The sequence below is a fragment of the Anabrus simplex genome, chromosome 1 (assembly GCF_040414725.1).
Source record: "Anabrus simplex isolate iqAnaSimp1 chromosome 1, ASM4041472v1, whole genome shotgun sequence".
NCBI classification, from domain to species: domain Eukaryota; kingdom Metazoa; phylum Arthropoda; class Insecta; order Orthoptera; family Tettigoniidae; genus Anabrus; species Anabrus simplex.
Window position 1 is genome coordinate 513,859,281 of NC_090265.1, and position 24,153 is coordinate 513,883,433.

Here is a 24,153-nt window from a genome sequence, read left to right on the forward strand (position 1 = left end):
TGCATGCCAAGTTAGAAAGTATCAATATACCAGTTATCAAGATCAATGAAGCAGCTATAACTCTGAAAGACTCCGTTAAGAACCTTGGAATAATTTTTGATAAGTATTTAAGTTGGTCAGAACACGTAACAAAAATTTGTCGACGTGTATTCGGTTCATGACACTCACTGCACAAACTGAGGGACTTTCTACCAGTGACTACCAGTCAAAACCTAGTAGTCTATAATAATATAAGTTGTTCACTTGGTTCTAAACTTCAACGGCGCATAATGCCTGCATTCGATTCATTCTAAATGTTCCGCTCTATTCCCACATCAGCCCATTCCTCCATCAGCTGTCCCGGTTAAGGTTATGTGATAGACGTAAGTACCATGCTGTTTCTCTTCTGCACAAAATACTGCGAACAGGTAAACCAGACTACCTGAGAAAAGATTTCAGCTACCTCTCTCCCTCAGGTAGAACACCCTCAAGGTCATCAATACGATCCCTGTTGTCCATCCCCACTCGCCACAGTAGTATGTACAACAACTTATTTGTACCGGGGAACATACGTTCCTGGAATTCCCTCCCGGCTGAAATTAGAGACATAAGCAATCTAAAGGTATTCAGAAGAATGTGCTGGAAATTTTACTTACATTCAGAATAATTTACTCTAAGAAGTACCTTCAAATGTTAGATTAAGTCAAATGAATAAAATGTAAATGTAAGATTAGTAACATAGACAATTTTTGAGGTATAATTTTAATAATAGTAAATACTATAAATTCATTTTAAAATGTTAAACACAAATTATGATATTTTACATTTCAGTTAAATTACATTTCACGTTAATTTTAAATTATATTAAACTTATTTTTAAGTTAAAGTAGTTATAGTGTTCAATACATTATGTTTACACAGTTGTACAATTATATGGTTTGGCATAATAGCAGGCTTCATAGCCTGAGCTCCGCCATGTACAGAAAGACATAAATAAATAAATAAATAAATAAATAAATAAATAAATAAATAAATAAATAAATAAATAAATAAATAAATAAATAAATAAATAAATAAATACAACAAACTATTGAGGTATTGCAGGGGGGCCCACTAAGCCCTTTACTCTTCATCGTACCTACAGCAAACATCGTCGAGACAGTAAAACAGGACAATGTAAACCTTCTAATGTATGATATAGATGTTGATTCCCATAGGGAATGTGAAATATTTGTCCTGAATGAGTAAATTTATAATACCAATATAAATGGTCCGTTATTGGACATTAAAAATTTTCCAGCTAATTCATTCCTGGTTGCCAGCATTTTGCCCCATGTGCTAGGTTGGGCTTGTCATTTGGTACCTCTAGGTTGGGCTCGTCAGTTGGTACCTCTAGCACACGGGGTGAAACACTGGCAACCAGGAATGAGTTAGCTGGAAAATTTTTAATGTCCAATAACGGACCATTTATATTGGTATTACCTTCTAATGTATGTGCACGACATGGCATTGACCTCAACCTCAGAGGGCGACTTGCAGAAAACCTTCATCCAGTTGGTGGACTGGGCACAAGGAAACTATCTGGCATTGAATGAAGGGAAGACAGTCACCATGACCTTCAGAAGAGGGGGGAAGACCTGGCACGTTCTGCACTGGCGAGACACCGCTAAAGTCAGTCACCACCTTTTGGTACCTGGGAGTTACCCTTCAGACACAGGGAACTGTATTCATGCCTCACACAAAATGACGGAGTTAACGCCACAACGAGAGCCATAAGTGACATCATGTCAATAGGTAAACTCTCTCTAGAAACAGCCCCATGACTGTTCGAACTCAAAGTTGAACCTGTCATAACATATAGACTGGAAAATACATGGACACATCTAAAGAAGACAAACCTCGAAATGATAGAGAAGCTGAAGGCAACATACTTGAAAAGAGTGCTCTGTCTCTCCAAATACATACCCTCTCGGCTCATGTATGAATTGAGCCCTTCTTTATAGAACAGCTACGACAGAAGATCTTACTACCAGCGATGTTAGCCTACCAAGACTTACTGAGGAAACTGCATGAGAAGAAAACAGATATGGGAGGAAATCTACATTACTGAGGCTATGACAAACCATGAATGGATGCTGGGAGGATACGAACTCCGCCACACAGTGACAAGACTCTCAGTGCACAGATTTTAACACAAGCTGTGCAACATCCGGAGTTTTCACGAGGCCGGCACAAACTGTACATGCGCAATGTGTGGTGCCCAGTGTGAGAGATACTACATGTTAAACTGTAACATGAGAACAGAGTTGCTGGTAAAATTCTCTAGTGAACAAGGCCTGTAAATAAGATTTGTAAATTCATGTACTTCACACACTAAATGGGTAATTCGGCTGCAATAAACATATTATTATAAAGTCTTGATCCATGTGGCTGAAGCATCTCCAAATGTTAACTGGAAGCAACAGTCTCCCTTAACGTAGCCACACAGACACACACAAGATGCTATCAGTTGGTACAATTAATTTTATTCACATATATTCACAAATTAACTTCACAACAAACACTTCACTTCGAGAATATCAACAAAGCTGCCATTATTAAAAACAACTACCAATCGCTGCACATGGAGATTACAACTTTGAAACACAGTTGAAGACAGATGACTGCGTCAAGCATGTCACTTCAACATGGAGACTGCATCTATGGCATGTCAACACGTGAATAACTTCCAATCAATAACTCAGCAGTAACTAACTTCATCGTCAAGATTGTCTGTTTATATAGGTGCCTGGCCAGGCTTCTAGAAAGTCACATTACAAAAAATATCTTCATGAAAATTCTAGAGTGCATAATACACAGTTTACAATGGGTGGAATATTCTCAATCGTTCTCGTCACCTATTACCATTCTGGAAGTTACATTGTGTTTCACAATTATGGATTACAATTTATATATACCAGTAAGAATAAATTATAAAATGATTTTACAGGTATTTACATTAACTGATCTCATATGAATAATATTTATGTATACCACACTATTCATGACATAACCTCACAAACAGCACGATCATATCGTATGCACACATGATGTAATAATAATAATACTAAAAGGATGTAACACTTCACAGCTAAACATACATTAATAGTAATTGTAAAATAATAATAATAATAATAATAATAATAATAATAATAATAATAATAATAATAATAATAATAATAATAATAATAATAATAATAATAATAATTTGAGCTTGATACTTGTATTAGTTACCCATGGGTGAGAGAATATTTTTTACAAGTTATACCTGTTATTGCACTTGCGTCAATATCCACTCTATAACTTGAAACAATTTGCACACGTCACACTCGTCGACGTTGCCTTGGATGTAGATTGTATCTTCTTTCTTCCTCGATGTTGCTGGATGTGCTCTCCTCCTCCTCTTGACCAGCATGTCGGGGTCGGAGTGGCCGCACTGCCAGCCTCTTCCTCGATGATAGTCGATGTGTTCTCCTCTCGATGACCAGATGGCGCTGTGTCATTAGTAGCATCTCTTCCAGGCTTACTCTGAATGCGCAGCGGTTGGGAGACTCGCCGCAACTCTGATGCCTGGACCTTGACAGAAGGGTTGGTCCTCAGTGAGTAGACGCCATGGCCCAGCTTTATCCACCTCAATGGGACCAACCCACTTAGGTGCGTGACTTGCGTGAAACCCTCCCATCTTATTACTGACTGGGTGGTTACATTGCAGTACTTGTTGGCCTGGTAGGAAGATCTGGGTCTCATCGACATCTTGAGCCTCGGCCTGGGTAAGGGATCTCTTCTCGGCCAAATCTTGCTTCTCCTGGATGTTCTGCTGCTACTCTGCCAAGGAAACAGCTGCATCATCTTGACCAGAAGTGGGTGGGGACAAAACTCCCAATCCCCGGTGCCATACAGCTGTCAACCAAGGAACAGCTCTGCTGGGGAATAGCCAGTGACACGGTTGATGCATCGTCGCAGGGCAAAGAGAGTGACTGTGGTATCTGATGGTCCCACAGTCAATGTTCTTTGTCTATCAGGTGGACTCGTAGCATTCTTTTCAGCTCCCGGTTCCATCAGATTTGCCCTTGGGTTGCAGAAAGGGGTGGTCCAGTGCTCCACACCCCATTCCGTCATCATTTGCTTCCACGCCCTCGACATGAACTGACTCCCGTTGTCTAACAGAATGCACTGTGGATAACCATGGCGGCTGAGTACCTCTTGTTGTAGCAGGCTGGTGATGCATTCCGTCATGGCTTCAGGTATCAGAAAGGCCTCAGTCCATCTTGTGAAGAGGTCATTGATTACTAGGCGTCCTGTTTTACCCCGTGGTGTTCTAGGGTAAGTACCCATCAAGTCCAGGGTTATGACCTCCCATGGGCATTGTGGCCATCTTCCTCGTTGGCTGGAATCTGCCTTCCTGTTGCTCGCCTTGGTGTAGGCACAGATGTAACACCCCTTCATGTGGTCCAGAATGTCTTTCCCCATGTTGACACAGAAGAATATTCGTCGGATGGTCTGATACGTCTCTTCGCCTCCTGGATATCCGGCTTCCATGCCATCCTGGAACTTCTCGAGGATGTCATTCATGCGTTGTCTGGGGATCGCCACTACTGCCGTGTCGGAGAGGTGCGATCTGTACATCAAGAGACCTCCGTCAACCCGGAAGTTCTTGTAGCACATCTTGAATTCCCTTGGGACAATTCGACTATTGGTGTTCTGTCCCCTAATCCACTGTGTCATGGTCCTACAGGGCTTGTCTTGTTTCTGCCACTGTTTGATCACTCCGTGAGTATGTATATTTAATTTCATTCTGAAAAATTATAGTAATGTGTTCCTCCAAATCAGAGCCTCCATGGCTCAGCCGGCCTCTTACCGCTGGATTTCGCGGTTCAAATCCAAGTCACTCCATGTGGGATTTGTGGTGGACAAAGCGAGGCAGGACAGGTTTTTCTCCAGGTACTCTGGTTTACCCTGTCATATTTCATTTCAGCAACACCCTCCAATACCATTTCATTTCATCTGTCATTCATTAATCTTTGCCCCAGAGGAGTGTGACAGCCAGCACAATTCCTATCCTCGCCACTAGGTGGGGGCATCATTCATTCCATTCCTGACCCAGTCGAATGACTGGAAACAGGCTATGGATTTTCATTTCTCCACATCAAAGACGACCTCCATTTTTTCCTTCAAAAATTTAAATCAGGCTTATGAATGCATTCCTTGTAGAGTACGCATTTTAATATTATTTTACATGCCGAACATTAGCTTTAGTTATGCCATATTTTCTTTTTGCGGCTGCACACTTTTTCTTTGTTTCTGCATGTTTAATAACCATTAACTTAAAATTGGCATCATAATATCGAAGAGAACTCATTGAAAATTTGCCAGCGGTACCTATTTTGCGCATCTCTACTATATGACGATCCATCAGGAAAATATTCTTGCTTACTATGATGCAAGTAGGATAAACTGATAAAACAAGAAAACAATATTCTCTCACCATGGGTAAATAATATAAGTATCGAGCTGAAATATTATTATTATTATTATTATTATTATTATTATTATTATTATTATTATTATTATTATTATTATTATTATTATTATTATTATTATTATTATTATTATTATTATTATTATTATTACTTGTAATGTATGGCTTTGAAGTGTTTACATCCATTTAGTATTAGTATTATTATTGACGTTGTCGGATGACTGCACTGTTTGTGAGGTTAAGTCATGAAACATGTACTGTATACTGTATAGACATTTATATGTTTGGTTAATGTAAGAACCTGTAATTAGTTTATTCTTACCTGTATGTATGATTTGTAATCCACTACGGTATTGTGAAACACACAGTAACATCCAGAATGGTACTAGGTAGATGAGAACTATTGAGAACATTCTGTACACTATATCCATGTATTAAACACTCTAGAATTTATGTGAAGGTACTCATTCCAGCAACACTCTCCAATACCATTTCATTTCATCTGTCATTCATTAATCTTTGCCCCAGAGGAGTGTGACAGCCTTCGGCAGCCGGCACAATTCCTATCCTCACCACTGGGTGGGGCATCATTCATTCCATTCCTGGTGGACATATCTTTCTGGAAGCCTGGCCAGGCACCCTTATAAAGAGGTGGTCTTGATGGTAGAGACGAGTAATTGCTTAGTTGGAATTACGGTTAACAGGAATTGTACTTGTTGCCTCATGTTGTGTTGAACTGACATGCTGTCAGCAGTCAACTGTTTCAACTGTGTTTTAAGGTTGTAATTTCCATGTGGCATGTGCTCAGTGATAGGCATTTGTAAAAGATGGTGTTGAGATGTTTTGCTTGCGATGGCAGTGATTAAGGTTGTGTGTATTTAATGTGTAAATAATTGTGAATAAATCCATGTATCAAGTTGACAGCATTTTGTGTGCATCACTGTGGATACATCATTGGCAACCATGTGACAAGATGTAAAAATTTATGACTGAATATGGGTATAGCATGAAATAGATCAAAATGCAAATGATACTAGAAAATATGTTAGTGAAACAACTCAAAGACAAACTCAACAAGAGAAATCTCCCGATGAACAGGAAGAAGAAATCGCTGCAGATGCGATTATGGGAAGATCTTGTTGAAAAAGGAGAAGATCCCGAAAAGTTTTTCATTGAAGTTGAGGAAGATCCAGAAACATCGGGAGATAAGGCAAATATTAACATATCCACAAAGATGCACATGAGATCCTGTCAGTTGGTACAGTTATTTTATTCACATCTATTTCCAAATTAAACACGCACATATCCTTAATCACTGCTCTTACAAACAAAACACTCACATCGCAAGCTGCCATTTAAAAAAACTTGACTGTCACTTCAATATGGAGACTGCGAACATTGCATGTCACAAGGTCACAATTATATTCTTGCTATGCCATAAACCTAGTGAACAATAAGGGCCAATTGCAGAAACGATGACTAGTTTTAAGCCTTAGACATCGTCTACCTAATCAACGTCTAAATTATTCACGAACTTCCATTGCATAAACAATGTTCAGTCGATGTTTAACTAGACATCCCTTAAACTTTCAATTTTGGTTTAAAAATGGAGACAGAAGTATCTTTCATGCAACTCTTTGCTTGTCGCAATGAATGAAATTCGTCGGTGCGCGCGCCGAACGCCAGTCAGCTGTTTGTCTTCCTACACATTACTCAAATATGGCTGAGCATGACTTGCCCACAGATAAGAGTATCGCTTTCGGTAGAAATTAAATCTCATAATATTATCGACAATAAAGTGACAAGCCACCGTATGGGGAAGTGTAGCTTTGCTTATAGCGTTGTTACAGTGAGTGTAATCTACTCATAAATTACGGTAGCTTCGACGAAGGGAAGATGAAGCAATAGTAATGTGTAACCGAAAATGTGTTGTACGGGCCATATAGATGTAGCTTGCATTCTGGAGATCGTAGGTTCGAAACGCATCATAGGCAGCTGGGAAGGCTGTTTTCCGTAGTTTCCCTGTTTTTACACCAGGCAAATACTAGAGCTGTTATTATGGCCACAGCTTTTCTTCCCCAGTCCTCTTTAAACGATAATCACCACCACTTGTCTTTTCCTATCTGATAGTTGCCGAAAACTTATACGATCATATATATATATATATATATATAAATCCCATACAACCTACTTTTTAGTTTTCATTATTATGTGTGTTACTTGGCCATAAATATAAGTGAACCCCTCCTGGTTGATGTATGTGACAGCCCTCAGACAATCGGGACACATAATTCTGATATGTTTGTAGTCGAAGTGACCTATAATTCCATGGAAATTACCCCATGTATATAATAAAATATATCGGTTGCCAAGAATTGTATTCAAGTTGACAGTTATTGGACTGTCACTTTGTCAGTCCCAAGAAACAAGTATCTCGTAAAGTGAAACCTTATTTTATGATTATCTCCCCGTGCATGTCAAACAAATTGCTGCGATTTAGCAGCGGGCGACCCACAGAGAGGCCATCGGACTAACCTTTCTTCCCGGAATCGTCTCGACATGATAATACAGATTACATATTTCATGGTGCATAACCTCTGATTGTGCTTCACTCCTCTCATTTCAGGTTAAACAGTACTCTCGGCAGTGTTTAAACATGACGGGTTGAACTTCGGTTTTAGACAGTGTCTAAGTGATAAATAACGTCTCTGCAATGCGGCAGCCATACTTAGGCATTGTTTAGCCGTAGACATCGTCTAAATACCGTTTTTGCAATCGGCCCTAACTCTCCAACCAATAACTCCTTAACCAATAACTCTGTGTCACCATCAAGATTGTCTCCCTACATATATCCTGGCCAGGCTTCTAGAAAGATACATTACAAAGAAACTACCATCGTGAAATTTCTAGAGTGCCTAATACATAGATTATAATGTACAGAATATTCTTCATCATTCTCGTTTCTACCTATACCATTCTGGAAGTTACAGTGTATTTCACAATTATGGATTACAAATTATATATACTGATAAGAATGAATTATATACAGGTTCTTCTTACATTAATTGAACTGATATAAATGTTTATGTACAACACTGATATAACCTCACAAACAACCGATCATATCATAATAATAATATAAATACTAACTGGATGTAACTCTTCACAGCCATACATACAAGTAATAATAATAATAATAATAATAATAATAATAATAATAATAATAATAATAATAATAATAATAATAATAATAATAATAATACAATTGTACCGTAATTCTACCAGCAGGATGACCCAAAGGGGTGCAGGCCAAGAATCTGGACTAACAAACGTATGGACAAACCCAGAGGCTAAAATGCTCAAGACAATAGATTTAACAACTTGACTAGAACTTTTATTTTACAAATTAATAACAACGAACAGGTTTGGAAGTGCTTGAGAATTACCATGTTTAAGTAGAGTGTTTTGACCCATTTTCACAATTCACCTGCAAGGGGGACCAGCCCCATATAAAGCTCCAATATAATTCTCTCCTCCTACAAGAGGACTAACATTAATGTAAACTACTTGGCTTGGTACCTGATAATATTCGAACACTAAGACTACTGGCCTGATATCTTGTTCACAAAATTTCTCATATAAATTATGCATCATCTAAAAGTCAATATAAAGTTGACAACCCATTTAGGTACAATTCCAAGCAAATCACATCGCTTCTCAATCTGAACACCCAAAACATTCTGGCACTTTACATTTCATTCCCTTGAGCCAATTCTTTAGCTCCTGCCGTGACTACAAGGCAAAACATCGACAACGAAGGCTCAAGTGCCCACCAATAGCTAATGATAGCTTTAAAACAAGACAGCGAATATAAAAGAAGTTACACTTAGTTTCAAAGTATGTTTCACAATGAAAGCTTAAGACCAAGCTTGCTGTTATCAGCACACAAACCAAAGATGCCAGTTACATGGCTTTACAGTACTATATCTTAGTTCCTCCCATTATCCTAGCAGCATTTTGAAAACCTTAACATCTTACCTTCCATGCTCCCCCATGGTCTTTGGCTCGACGAAGGACAAGTGACCTGTTCAAAGTTCAGAAGGTGAGTGTCCCACAGCCCGGCGAGGTGAGGCAGCCTCAGCGGTAGTGGAATGATCTAATGTTTACGTCACCGCAGAACCTCTCTCGGAGAACCGGGAGAGGGGGTGGGGGGCACGCAAGTGTGCGGGGCATGAAAGTAATTAGCAAAGATGGAAGGAAAAAGCAAGAATGAAGGGACGCCCCCAGGACAGAAAAATTCCTTACCCTGGAGCCATAAGTTAGGAACAGGGAGAGAACACCTTTATTATAATACACTGACAGGCGTGATGCAAAAGAAGCAAGCATAATTAAATAGATTCCAACAAGCTAAATAGCTCACCAACATACAGCAAGAATTTGAAAGGTTTGGGGCAAATAAAATTCAATGCTCAATAATAATAATAATAATAATAATAATAATAATAATAATAATAATAATAATAATAATAATAATAATAATAATAATAATAATAATAATAATAATGGTTTAATAATAATAATTTGAGCTCGTTCTTGCATTATTTGCCCATGGGCGAAAGAATATTGTTTGCAAGTTATATCTATTTATCACACTTGTGTCAATATCCCCCCTATAACTTGAATCAATTTCCACACACTGTCACATTCCCTTGGTCCTCACTATTTAACCACACAGAGACTACCTCACTCACACAGCCCTCCTGTTGGCACTGTCAAAGTCCACGGTTCGCAGCCCAGTGGTTCCATCAGGAACCACCACCTTCCCATGGTGGGTCTGCTGGGTCCGGTCGATGGTGTCTTCGTTTCTGGTGATTGTGATCCGCTGATCCTCGTATGGCATTCAAAGCTCACTGGCCTTCCCCTTTTTCGTACTTTTGTGTTCTATCAGCTGCCATCCTCGTTTGCTGGTTGTCGGTGCGGATCCCATTGGTTCTCGTCTCCTAGAGGGGGTCCCACTGGCTGTGTCATTGCCATCGCAGCCTCCATCTCTTGGGACATCGTCTGAGCCTCCGCATAGTTCTGCTCCATGCTGAGCATCCTCCCTGGACAGTTCACGGTGCTGTGGAGCTTACTGCGGCTGTCGAGCGCCTTGCTCTCGGTATCATACTGGTGCAGCCCATTCACCGTCATGTCAACTGGTTGTTCGGTCTCGGCGTCGAATACCTGCAGCATTCAATTAGTGCACTGAGTCCTCCCCTGCAGCTGGACTCGGTAGTCAGCTCTCGTTTGGTGGACACTGCCGTGCCCGCTGAATTCTCCCACAACTTCCTCACAGGTCGAACATAGCTGCGGGCTGTGTCATACTTCCATCCCCTGCCCATGAAGTCCAACGATTGGGTATTCATCTCCCACTGTTAAAGTAAATCCGTCTTGAACTGGGCCCCGAATTTCTCCTCGAGTTTTCCAAACTGGGCCTCGACGTTCCCCTTGAGTTTTCAATGCTGGGCCTCGATGTTTTCCTCGAGTTTTCCGAACTGGGCCTCGAAGTTCTCCTCAATTTTTTTAGCCAAGGAAATTAACTCTTTAAACATCACCATGGTCCTCTGGTCGTTCTTAATTTTCGATTCCAATAGATTCTAAGAGTCCTGTCTACGGTCGCCAGTTAACGTATCCACAAAGACACACACAAAATGCTGTCAGTTGGTACAATTATTTTATTCACATCTATTTACAAATTAAACACACACATAACCTTAATCACTGCTGTGACAAACAAAACACTCACATCACAAGGCCGCCATTTAAAAATCAGCTGACTTTCACTTCAGTATGGAGACTGCAACCATTGCATGTCAGGAGGTCACAAGTATATTCCTGCTACACCATAACCCTACTGAACAATAACTCTCCAACCAATAACTCTGTGTCACTGTCAAGATTGTCTCCTTATATATATCCTGGCCAGGTTTCTAGAAATATACATTACAAAGAAAACTACCTTCATTAAAATTCGAGAGTGCCTAATACATAGATTATAATGTACAGAATATTCTCCATCATTCTTGTTTACCAATACCATTCTGGAAGTTACAGTGTGTTTCACAATTATGGATTACAAATTATATATACAGGTAAGAATGAATTATATACAGTTTCTTACATTAATTGAACTGATATAAATGTTTATGTACAGCACTGATATAACCTCACAAATAATGCAATCATACCATAATAGTAATACAAATACTAACTGGATGTAACTCTTCACAGCCATACATACGAGTAGTAGTAGTAATAATAATAATAATAATAATAATAACAACAACAACAATAATAATAATAATAATAATAATAATAATAATAATAATAATAATAATAACAATAATAACAACTCAAGCTCAATATTTTCATTAGTTATCCATGGGTGAGAAAATATTGTTTTTAAGTTATATCCATTTATTGCACTTGCGTCAATATGACCAAAATGTGTTCTCAGTTAATGAATAGGATACAGACACTCAATTCCACCTTAACAGACAGCATTTCAAAAGTAAATGATCAAATTTCAGATGTCAATTCCAGCCTAATAGGAAATCAAATTTTGAAAGAAATGACAAAATTTCTCAAGCTAACTCACAAATATCACAATTGTACATGCAGGTTTACAAAGTTGAACAGGGCCAAGAATTGAAAATTTCAACCACAGATGAAAAAATTGCTTCCCAAATTAGCAACATCACAAATCAATTAATGCAACAGATATCAGACATCAGGTTACAGGTTGAACAGATACCTTGAACCTCAAGCAGGAGGTGGAAATCCAGGTTTCTGGCATAAAGCAGCAGGTGGAAAGACGTATCTCTGCCATCAAGGGAAATTTCGGAAGCCGTATTCTGTTGTTGAGTGAAGGTTAGAAAACCGGATATTGACCATCAAGGGAGATGTAAAGAATATAAGGGAAAGCATCCTTTATGCAGTAGAAAATATATTAATTCAAACAGGATGTACCACGACGTCTCTAAATCCCTCAAACCTAACTGCCAATACAGGACACTTAGACCAAAGGTGATTATAGAGAGCCTTCTGGAATTCCACGAGTGACTGGAAGAGATCCCGACTAGCTTTATCGAGAGATTGGTCAGTCTGTTAGGAAGGACTAACCTACCAGAGGACATCTTCGTGCAACTAATCACATGGCAATTAAAGGGGCAAGCTGGTACTTGGTGGAATAAGTAGAAGGGTCTAAATTTAAACTGGACAGACCTCAAGAGGGAGTTCCTCACTAGGTTTCAATTCTGAAGGGGTGAAGAGCTCCGTGAAAAGGAAACTACTTACTGAGGCACATCCCATGGTGTGAGAGTTAGCACCTTTGTCCTACAGAAGTACTAACTCTTCAAGCGTCTGCACCCAGAAGGAAGTGAAAATGAGATCTTACCAGACATCACAGTGCTACTCCACGATAAGATTCGACCCCTAGGGAAAGTATCACAACCGAGATCCTTTGATGATCTACGCAGAATCATCGCCCAGATGAAGGAGGAACACAAGAGCAAAGGATGCGGAAGTCGACGTGGAACTGAGAGATATCCAGTTAATGCAGCTTCAAGGCAAGACATCTTCTAGGCAACCGGCAAGAGAACCTGAAGTTAGGTCCAACATTGTCAAGAGGGATTTCCCACGAAAACACCAGAGTGAGCCTAAGGAACCCATCCTTATGACCTTCAAGAAGGAGCTTGATCTGTGAGTAATCAAACAGTGGCAGAAACAAGAGAAGCCGTGTAGGACAATGATGCAGTGTATTAGGAGACAGAACACCGATAGTTGACTCGTCGCGAGAGAATTCAAGATGTGCTACAAGAACTTCCGGGTTGACGGAGGACTATTGATGTACAGATCTCACCTCTCCGACATGCCTGCAGTAGTGATGTTCCCCAGACATCACACGATGGACATCCTTGAAAATTTCCACTACAGCACTTAAGCCGGATATCCAGGAGATGAAGAGACTTATCAGTCTATCCGATGAAGATACTTCTGGGTCAGCATCTACATCTGTGCTTGCACCAAGGCAAGCAACAGAAAGGCAGATTCCAGCCAATGAGGAAGACAGCTGCAATGCCCGTGGAGGTCATAGCCATGGACTTGATGGATCCTTACCCTAGAACACCATGGGTAAAACAGGATTCCTAGCAATCACTGACCTCTTCACATGATGGATTGAGGCCTTTCCAATACCAGAACCCACAACGGGACCCATCACCAGCCTTCTACAACATGAGGTATTCAGCCGCTATGGTTACCTATGGTACATTCTATCAGAAAACAGGAGTCAGTTTATGTCAAAGAGAGCAAACGATGACAGAATAGGGTGTAGAGCACTGGACCACCCCTATCTACAACCCAAGGGCCAATCCAATGGAACGACAGAACCAGGAACTGAAAAGAAAGCTATGGGTCCACCTGATAGATAAAGAACATCGACTTTGGGACCGTCAGATAATGCAGTCACTCTTTGCCCTGTGACGACGCATCACCCGTGTCACCGGCTATTCCCCAATAGAGCTGTTCCTTGGTCGACAGCTGTACGGCACCGGGGATATGAGGGATTCGTCCATCACCCACTTCTGGTCAAGATGATGCAGCTGTTTCCCTAGCAGAGTGGTAGCAGCAGCAACAGCAGGACATCAAGGATAAGCAAGTTTTGGCCAAGAAGAGATCCCTTATCCAGGCCAAGGCTCTGGATGTCGAAGAGACCCATATATTCCTACTGGGCCAACAAGTACTGTGACGTAACCACCCAGTCATTAATAAGATTGGAGGATTCCATGCAGGTCTCGAATCCAAGTGGGTTGGTCCCGTCGAGGTGGATAAGCAGCCAGGCCATGGGGTCTACTTACTAACAACCAACCCTCCTGTCAAGGTCTATGCATCGGAGTTGTGATGAGTCACCCAACTGCTGCTGCATGTTGAACCAGAAGAATCTTCGTCGGATAGACTGGTATGTCTCTTCACGTCCTGGATGTCTGGCTTCAGTGCTGTCATGGAACTTCTCGAGGATGTCTGTCGTGTGCTGTCTAGGGATCCCACTACTGCAGGCGTGTCAAGAGGTGAGATCTGTACATCAAGGGTCCTCTGTCAACCCGGAAGTTCTTGTAGCACATCTTGAATTCCCTCGTGACGAGTTGACTACCGGTGTTCTGTCTCCTAATCCACTGCTTCATGATCCTGCAGGGCTTGTCTTGTTCTTACCATTGTTTGAATACTCCCAGATCAGGTTCCTTCCTGATGATCATAATAATAGGTTCTCTGGATTCGCTCTGGTGTTTTTGCAGAAACTCCCTCTCGATAATGGTGCTCCTGCCATTGGTTTCCATTGCCGGATGCCTAGATAAACTGTCTGCTCCTATGTTTGTCGATCCTGGGACGTGACATACATCAAAGTCGAATTCTGCAATTAACAGAGCCCATCACATCAATTTAGATTTTGAACCAGAGACTGAATTCAACTGTTTGAGAGCTGCGTTAATGGCATGGAGCTGGAACTTCCTTCCCTCCGAGTAGCTTCGAAATTTGGCCATGACCCACACCATGGCTAAGGCTTCATTCTCGGCAGTGCAGTGGCGTTCGGTGGGAGATAGCTTTCTGCTGGCCTACTCGATGACGTCCCTTCCGCTGTCACTCCTCTCCTGGAATAACACTGCTCCTGGCCGGAAATTGCTGGCATCTGTCTGCAGGCACATCTTCCATTGAGGGTCAGAATTGTCTAAACAGGGAGCATTGCATATTGCAGCCTTAATGCATTGGGTTGCTGCCTCTTCCTTGGTGGTCCATCAGAACGGCCGGTTGTTATGGAGTAGATCGGTGAGTGGTATTTGCCTTCTCCTCAAAGTGTGGCATGAAGCTATTATTTATGCTATCAACACATGCCAAGGAGCTGACATACTTGTCGCTTAGTCTGAAGATGTTCAGCTTCCTTGATAGCTCCATTCTTCTCCGGTTGCCTTTCTAAACCTTCAGATGTTAGGACATGGCCAGGACATTCTACGTGGGACTGGCACTTCTCTTGTTGGCAAGTCAGTCCATGAATTTTCAGTCGTTCCCACACTTTCTTCAAGGGTACAAAGTGTTTTTAAAATTTTTGCTGTGGATCAAGATGTCATCGAGATACTCCTTGCAGAAATCTCCAACATATCCTGACCATACCTTATCCATCAGTCACATTCTTCAGTACAAAAGGCATTACTGTAAACTGGTTTAATCCTTTCGGTTTCATGAAGGCGGTCAGTGGTCTAGAACTTTCCTCGACCTCCACTTGCCAGTATCCGGAGTTGTGATCCAGCATGCTCAAAATTCTAGACCATTTACTTGTTTCAGCATGTCTTTCAAGTCAGGCATGGGGTAGGTGTCACTAACAGTTGTCTCGTTTAACCTGCAGAAGTCCACACACAGTCAATACTCCCTATTCTTCTTTGGTAGGACTATAGGTGAATCCCAACAGGATGTAGAGGGTTTGATGAGACCTTGCTCTTCCATCTCTTGAATATTCCGGATGACAAAGTTGCGCTTATCTGGGTTGATTGGATTTGGACGTTGCTTGATGGGTTAGGAAGTGCTGCATTCAGTGATGTGTGTTACATCCTATTTTATTTTATGTTATTATTTTTATTAGTGATGATTTCCGGAAAGTCCTTTAAGGTACGTCACAGCTCCTCTTCTTTACTTGGTTGATGCGTTAACTGGATAACTCCCCGGTCTACATCGACTTCCCCATCCTTGCGAGTCCGGAGATCTCCATTGTGCCATGCGACCCTCAGACGTCTGTCTTTTTCTGAAAATACTCCATTAGCTGCATAGTCTAGGATCACCTTGTATTCTGCCAGAAAATCATGACCTAATATGATGTCAGATATTAAGTTCTGAGTCACTGCAACGTTAATTATAATAAGCAGGTCCATGCATTTAGTGGTTAGGTTAGTCTGTCCTTGGATGGAATAGGTCACCCTGTCCGCTCCTCCCACTACCTTTCTGAGATGGTGAGACTTCATAATCTGTAGTAATTTACAAATTTACAAATGAATGGCTTGCTTGGCTGTGGAATATGGTTGAAAAATTCTCGTTGCCTATCCTCAGGATGATAGCTGGGCAAGGTTGGCCTGTTCTGCTCACAATCTGACCAATCCTTCTCCTACTGGACCAGGGTTGCTTGTCTGTCATGTCTTGAGGTGCATTTTGTTCCCAATTTCATCCCCCTTCAATGCAGAATGGGCCAGACCTAGTTTTTCGAAGCCAAGGTTGGGCATTTGTTCGTCAGCTGTCCCGTTCTTCCACACTGGTAGGATTTCCTAACCGAGCTGGTCTCTTTCGTGGCTTTGCTCTTGTGTTCCTCTTCCAACTGGGTGTTGATTCTAGGCAGATCATCAGAGGATTTTGGTTGTGATGCTTTTGCTAGGGGTCGAATCTTATCGTGAAGTAGCTCTATGATGTCTGATAAGATATCGTTTTCGCTTCTTTCCGTGTGCAGCTGCTTGAAGAGCTGGTACTTCTGGAGGACAAATGTGCTCTCATGCCGATGGGTTGTGCATCAGTCAGTAGCTTCCTTTCCACAGAGCTCTTCACCCCTTCAGAATTAAACCTAGCAAGGAATTTACTCTTGTAGTCAGCCCAGTTTAAATTTATGCCCTTCAATTTATTTCACCAAGTAGCGACTTACCCTTTTAACCGCACTGTGATGAGTTGAACGAAGATGTCCTCTGGTAGATTAGTCCTTCCTAGTAGACTCACCATTTCCTCGATGAAGCTACTTGGGTTCTCTTCCAGTCTCTCGTGGAATTCGGAAGGCTCTCTATGATCACCTATGGGTCTAGGTGTCCTGTGATGCCAGTTAAGTTTGAGGGGGTCAAAGGTGTGGTAATAGGTCTTGTTCGAGTTAATCTATCTTCTACTATATAAAAGATGTTATTTCTCATAACCTGCACACCTCCCATGATGGTCGAAATCTGGTTTTCTAACCTTCCTTCAACAGCAGAAATACGGCCACCCAAATTTTCCATCAACGGTAGAAATTCTTCCCTCAGCCTGTTGTTCTATGGCAGAAACCTGGGTTTCCACCTCTTCCTTGAGGTCCGAGATGTCCTCTTCCAGCTGGCTTACCCTATTATCACTCTGTCCCAGTTTTGACCTGATGTCCGATATCTGCTGTGTTAACTGATTGGTGACGTCGCTAATTTGGGATGAGATTTTATCATGTACAGTTGAAACTTTAGATTCTAGGTACTGTTCTGCTTTGTAAACCTGTGTGTACACTTGTGATATTTGTCTGGTTAAAACTGAATTTGAGAAATTTTGTCTGAATTTTTGTCTGAAAGTTTGTCATTTACTTTCAAAATTTGTTCTGAAATCTTTTCTGTTAGGGCAGAATTTATGTCTGAAATTTATGAGAAAGTTTGTCATTCTGTTTTGTTAAAGTAGAATTAACTCATGAATCAACTACTGAGATTTTGTCATTGAGTGCCTACATCATGCTCATTAAATTGGAACAGATTTTGGTTATGTTTACCTCTTCTTCCGATGACGAGTCTGGATGTTCGTCCATCTTGATAAAAAAACTTCAGGATCTTCGCCTTTTTCAAGGAGATTTTCTCGTAACCATGTCTTCAGCAATTTCTTCTTGCTGTTCGTCGGAAGATTTCTGTTTGCGAGTTCGTCTCTGAGTTGTTGTACAGACATATCTTCTAGTATCACCTGCATTTTTCCCACTTACACTCGTATTCACTTGAAAATTATTCTTCAGTCCTGTCACGGTTGCCAATGATGTATCCACAAAGACATACACAAAATGCTATCAATTGTGTATACTGCTTTATTTACAAATTATTTACACATATTCTGTACACACGCACTAATCTGACTGCTACAATCAACTACCAACATAACCAATTTACATACTTGACTTCAAACACTCGGCTAACACGACTTACACACAAGTCTCACTAAAACAACTCAGCTTTACTCCCAAGAGTGCCTCTTTATATACTTTGCCTGGCCAGAAGAATATGGCAAAACATGTTTCCTCATAATTTTGAGAGTCTCCAATAGCCTATTTACAATGTAAGGAATTTTCTACATAAATCTAGTTGCACATTGTGTTGTTCTGGATTTACCACATTGTATTTACAATGTTGCATTTAATTATACATCATATACACATAATATATATTATATACTATTAATTACATGTTCTTACATAAAATAAACTCATATTAATATATATACATTAGATGTTTCATGACAACCTCACAAATAATACGATCATGATCATACCAAATAAAGTTCGTACACAACTACGTGAATAATAATAATGCTAATACTAATAGATGTAAACAACTTCATAGCCACACCTCACAAGTGATAATAATAATAATAATAATAATAATAATAATAATAATAATAATAATAATAATAATAATAATAATAATAATAATAATAATAATAATAATAATAATAATAATAATAATAACTAAGGTGCAAAGAACAGATAATCATAGACTCCGTTGTAACACAACAGGCAATACACTCACAAAGGAACCTGTACACAGCGTATATAGATTATCAGAAAACATTTGACTCAGTTCCCCACTCATGGTTAAAAGAAGTATTTCATTTGTACAAGATCAGTCCTGCCATAATTCATTTTCTTGAAGTTACTATGAACAATTGGAAGACAATGCTCTGCACTAAGACAGAAAATAAATGTATCATGTCCGACACAATTAAAATTGAACGTGGTATATTTCAAGGAGATTCATTAAGTCCTCTGTGGTTTTGCCTTGCAATGAATCCCCTATCCAATCTTCTAAAAGCTACTGGTTTTGGATTTGATATTAAATATAACAATGGGAAACACAGAATATCTCATTTGTTTTATATGGATGGTCTGAAAGTGTATGCCCACAACGAAACACAAATGAACGCCCTGCTGAATATAATAGACTCCTACTCATCTGATGTGGGAATGATGTTGGGAGTAAAGAAATGTAAGCTGCTAACAATTGAACGTGGTCGGTACACGAACTCCCAACCATATGAGCTCTATACCGGATCTTTAATTGAAGGAATGACACAAGCAGATACATACAAGTACCTTGGATTTGCTCAGAATACAACTCTGGAGCACAAGAAAATTGAACAGGAACTCACTGATAAATATACATCGAGGTTGCATCAGATTTTGCGCAGCTACCTAAATGCCAAGAACAAAATTAAAGCAATAAACACGTACACTATTCCAACCCTTGTTTATTCATTTGGAATTATGAAATGGTCTTCTACAGAAATAGACAGCATACAAAGAAAAACGAGAACTTTGCTCACCACCTATAGATTACATCATCCCAATTCATGCATGGAAAGGGTCACTCTCCCACGAAAATCGGGAGGCCGAGGAGTACTGGATCTTCAAGTCATGCTCCTGAATCAGATAAAGAACCTACGGAGATACTTCCATAAAAAGCAAGAAAACAGCCTTCACCATAAAGCTGTAGTACTTGCTGACAAGTACACTGTTCTGTATCCATACAATGCCTCAGACCCAGATACAAATCACCAAGTATCCCTGCAGGAGAAAGAAAGGACATGGCGAGAGAAGACCCTTCACGGAAAATACTACAGCAATCTAAACCAACAGAGCATAGACAAGAATGCGTCGTGTATGTGGTTACAAAGTGGGCGTTTATTTGGGGAAACAGAGGGATTTGCAGTTGCTATACAAGACCAAGTAATAGCTACAAACAATTACGAAAAGTACATCATCAAAGACACCAGCGTACTCTCCGACAAATGCAGACGATGCTCCGTTCATCTCGAGACCATCGACCATATCACTGCGGGCTGCCCAGTACTTGCCCCCGTAGAATACACGAGACGACACAATCATGTCTCGGGAATCATACACCAGGCACTTGCTCAGGGAAACCAATTAATTCAGGAGCGTATCCCTTATTACAAGTACCATCCAACACCATTCCTGGAGAATGAGTCGATTAAGCTTTATTGGGACACTGCTGTAGTGACAGACAAAACAGTCAACCATAACAGGCCAGACATCATACTGGTAAACAAGAAAATTGGGACGACTTTCATTATTGACATCGCTATCCCCAATGACACCAACATTGATAGGAAGTACAGTGAAAAAATATCCAAGTACAAAGAACTTGCAGAAGAAATAAAGAGGATCTGGAAGATGAAACTGGTATGAATAGTTCCTGTGATTCTGTCAGTCAACGGCCTCATTCCACACACACTTCACAAGAGTCTGCGAGAACTGGGTCTTCCACCAAACATCTACAAAATTATGCAACATTCTGTCCTCCTGTCAACATGCAACATTGTGCGATCGTTCCTCTCGCAAGACTGAAGATCCCGTGATCTACAGTTTTGTATATACCTGTACATCAACGTTTGTATTATAATGTGTAAATACTTTAATTATGTAAGGCACTTGGTGCATCCCGTGCCCCATTACTACCCATATTTCCTGTGGAGAAGTGTATGAATAATAATAATAATAATAATAATAATAATAATAATAATAATAATAATAATAATAATAATAATAATAATAATAATAATAATAATAATAATAATAATAATAATAATAATAATAATAATAATAAATATTTGCATTATTTACCCATGGGTTAAGGAATATTGTTCCCAAGTTATATTAGTGTATTACACTTGCTTCAACCCACCATATCTTGAGGTGTATCCCATTCTTATCTAATTGCAGTATTTAGTATTAAAATTAAGCAATCATTTATTCAGCCTTTATGTTTAATGAGTTAACTACTGTTATTGGACACGTTATTTACACATTTATTACAAGAAAAGTTCTCTTTCTTTTTGAATTTTCTTTACGGAAGAGCAGTCGACGGGTATTACTAACCGACATCGCCTTTGAATATCGACGAGAGAACTCGCTAGTGGACTCAGCGAGGAAATTATACCGAATGTGATCGATCACGTGCAACATTATCGCTGGTCTGCATAAATATCGGTAACAGAAAAAATTGTGCACGTTCAATCGCTATCCAAAGGATAAAACACAATTTAATATGGTAATTTTGAAGGGACAGACAAAAATTGTTGTTACAACAGTGTTCTCGTTATACGCCGTACTTGCTATAGCGGACTTCTACTATAGTTGAGGGACAGCTCTGAGCCAGACATCCTGAAACATTCATGCCACTAACTCCAAATTGCTTCCATCTGGGACTTCTGTGGTGTGAAGCTATAGAACTCATTGGAGGGCGGAACGGAGATCTGTTGTGTTCTCAAATGAGAACTGTTTCCGACTTGGTGCCAGTGATGGCCTTATGTTGGTAAGAAGGAGGTCAGGTGAGTGGTTGAGTCCAAGTTGTCTATGGCGTGGACATAATGAACCTACACCAAGGGTTATGGTCTGGGGAGTGATTTCCTTTGACAGCAGGAGCACTCTTGTCACTGTTCAAAGAACCTTGTCAGCAGATTTGTACGGCAGACTGGCAATTGAACTGGTTGTGTTGCTGTTAATTTGCAACATTCAAGGGGGTGTTTTCCAACAGAATACCTTTGTAACACTTATACTCATACAGCTGCTGTCACCAAACATGCTCTACAAACTGTCGACCAGTTGCCTTGGCCTGCAAGATTACCAGATATTATGGGACAACAAATCCGGCATCATCTAATACCAGCATTAACCGTTGCTGATTTGACTGACCAAGTACAACAGGCGTGGAACTCCATCGCACAAAGTGACATACGGCATCTGTATGACACAATGCATGCACATTTGCATGCTTTCATTCAAAACCGCGGTGGCTACAGTGGTTCTGTACCACCATCTCATATGTCTTCTGACACATACTTGAATCTCTGACCTGAAAACTTCAATCAAATAAATATGTTACCTAGACAATTGCTTAGCCTAAATTGTATTCCTCTAAACTAATGTTTCATTTGTGTTAGGATTTAATTTCCTAACAGTGTAAATATCCCACTTAATTTGGCTGATTATCCACTAGATTTGTGATATACACTTTCTGAAATGTATATAATGTAAAATTATAAATGATTGTTTTGCTTTCTTTTTTGAATTGGAGGAGGAAATGTTACTTTATTTTCTGTTGTATTTAAATCTTCTTCCATTCTGTACCAATTTTTATGAGTAAAATGACAGTTTAAATAGGTTGAAATTAATTCTCTTTCTCCCTTTACAGACATTTAACTAAATTGTATGACTCAATAGCAAGACTCAAGTTTGTTGTCGAGGATGGAAAGAATTCCAAACGTGCCAATGGCATATGGGCGAAGGATGGAGAGTTTATTCAAACGAATGGACAGTGTGATTGTAGTGGCAAGGTAGGACTTAATATGATACTTGGACTGATAATGCATTTAATCAGTGGCAGTTCATAGCATAAGGGTGGTTACAGTAAGTGTAAATTTTAAATTCTGAAAATAAGATAAAGGAAGTTTATTTTTACAATGAAATCATGAATAGATTAACTGTCTACAGGATCAGTATTTTTTAACAATTTCATTATGCATATGCAGTACATTGATTGTCTGTGATAGGCTTAAAGCAGTTTTAATGTGTGCTGTCAAGGTTTTCTTCTTCTTTTATCCTGTCTGCTAAATTATTTAAGTCTGTCATTCCTGTTTTGGTCCGTTTGTCCTCCCTGCCACACAACAAGCATGGAAAAACAATACATTGAATATTGTTCTTTTCACAGCCACAAATCCAAGTATGCTCTCATGAACAGATGCATTGAACTTGTACATAAACTGTCTGCTTTTACTTTGTACTGCTCTGTGTTCAGTACTTGTGGGGACAACCTAAATTTTGAATTTCTAGCTTCTCTTCTGCTGAATATATGATGAAAGGTTTTATCAGCAAACTGGGCACTAAATTCATTTTGAAAATGCAGTACTTGAGTCAGAGTTGAATTAAAATAGCTGCAATGCTTGCACTGCTGACTACTATCCACAAGAATTGCGAGTCAGCTGCTAACCAGTTTCTCCGGATAAAGCTTTATAACACCAGCAGTGCTGAATCTAGCGAGATGTGCACACATGAGAAATGAGTGAAGAATGCAATCTGTCATTTGGTTGCAAAGTACATACACATCACCCACACCTGCTGGAATGAACAGAAACACCAAGATGTATGGTTGTTACTGCAGAGAGCTTTTAACAAAAGAAACACTGCTCAGAAATAATAACTCAAAATCTCTAATTAATTAAAACAATATATGAAAAGTGGATATTGCACAAACCTGCAATCAAGCCAGAAAACTCCACTGCATTTAATAGTAATTGTAACTGATTCTCTATCAACTCTCCTGCCTGGAAATATTTTTTAAAAAGTCATCCTATGCTATCTAAAATTAGCTACAAACATACACACATGTATAATTTATTAATCAATTATGTGGAATGATTAAAGAAAACAGTTACTTAGTTGTGTAGGAAATTACAGAATACTTTCTGCAGCAGTGTTAATAGACTACATATGTGGCATAAGACATTCTGTAAAATGATAACTTGCCAGATTCAAAGGAACTACTTCTGAACACAGTACTTATTATACCTATAACACTTCCAGAACAATA

The 24,153-nt window shown here is 39.8% G+C and overlaps 1 protein-coding gene across 1 annotated transcript in view; it reads left to right on the forward strand.

The window, feature by feature from the left end:
* Nucleotides 1–24,153, forward strand: part of LOC136875368 (dynein beta chain, ciliary) — a 782,313-nt gene that overhangs the window by 500,354 nt on the left and 257,806 nt on the right. The window contains exon 31 of the mRNA XM_067148948.2: nucleotides 22,759–22,900. Coding sequence (XP_067005049.2) covers nucleotides 22,759–22,900 — 142 coding nt within the window. The remainder of the gene's footprint in view (nucleotides 1–22,758; nucleotides 22,901–24,153) is intronic.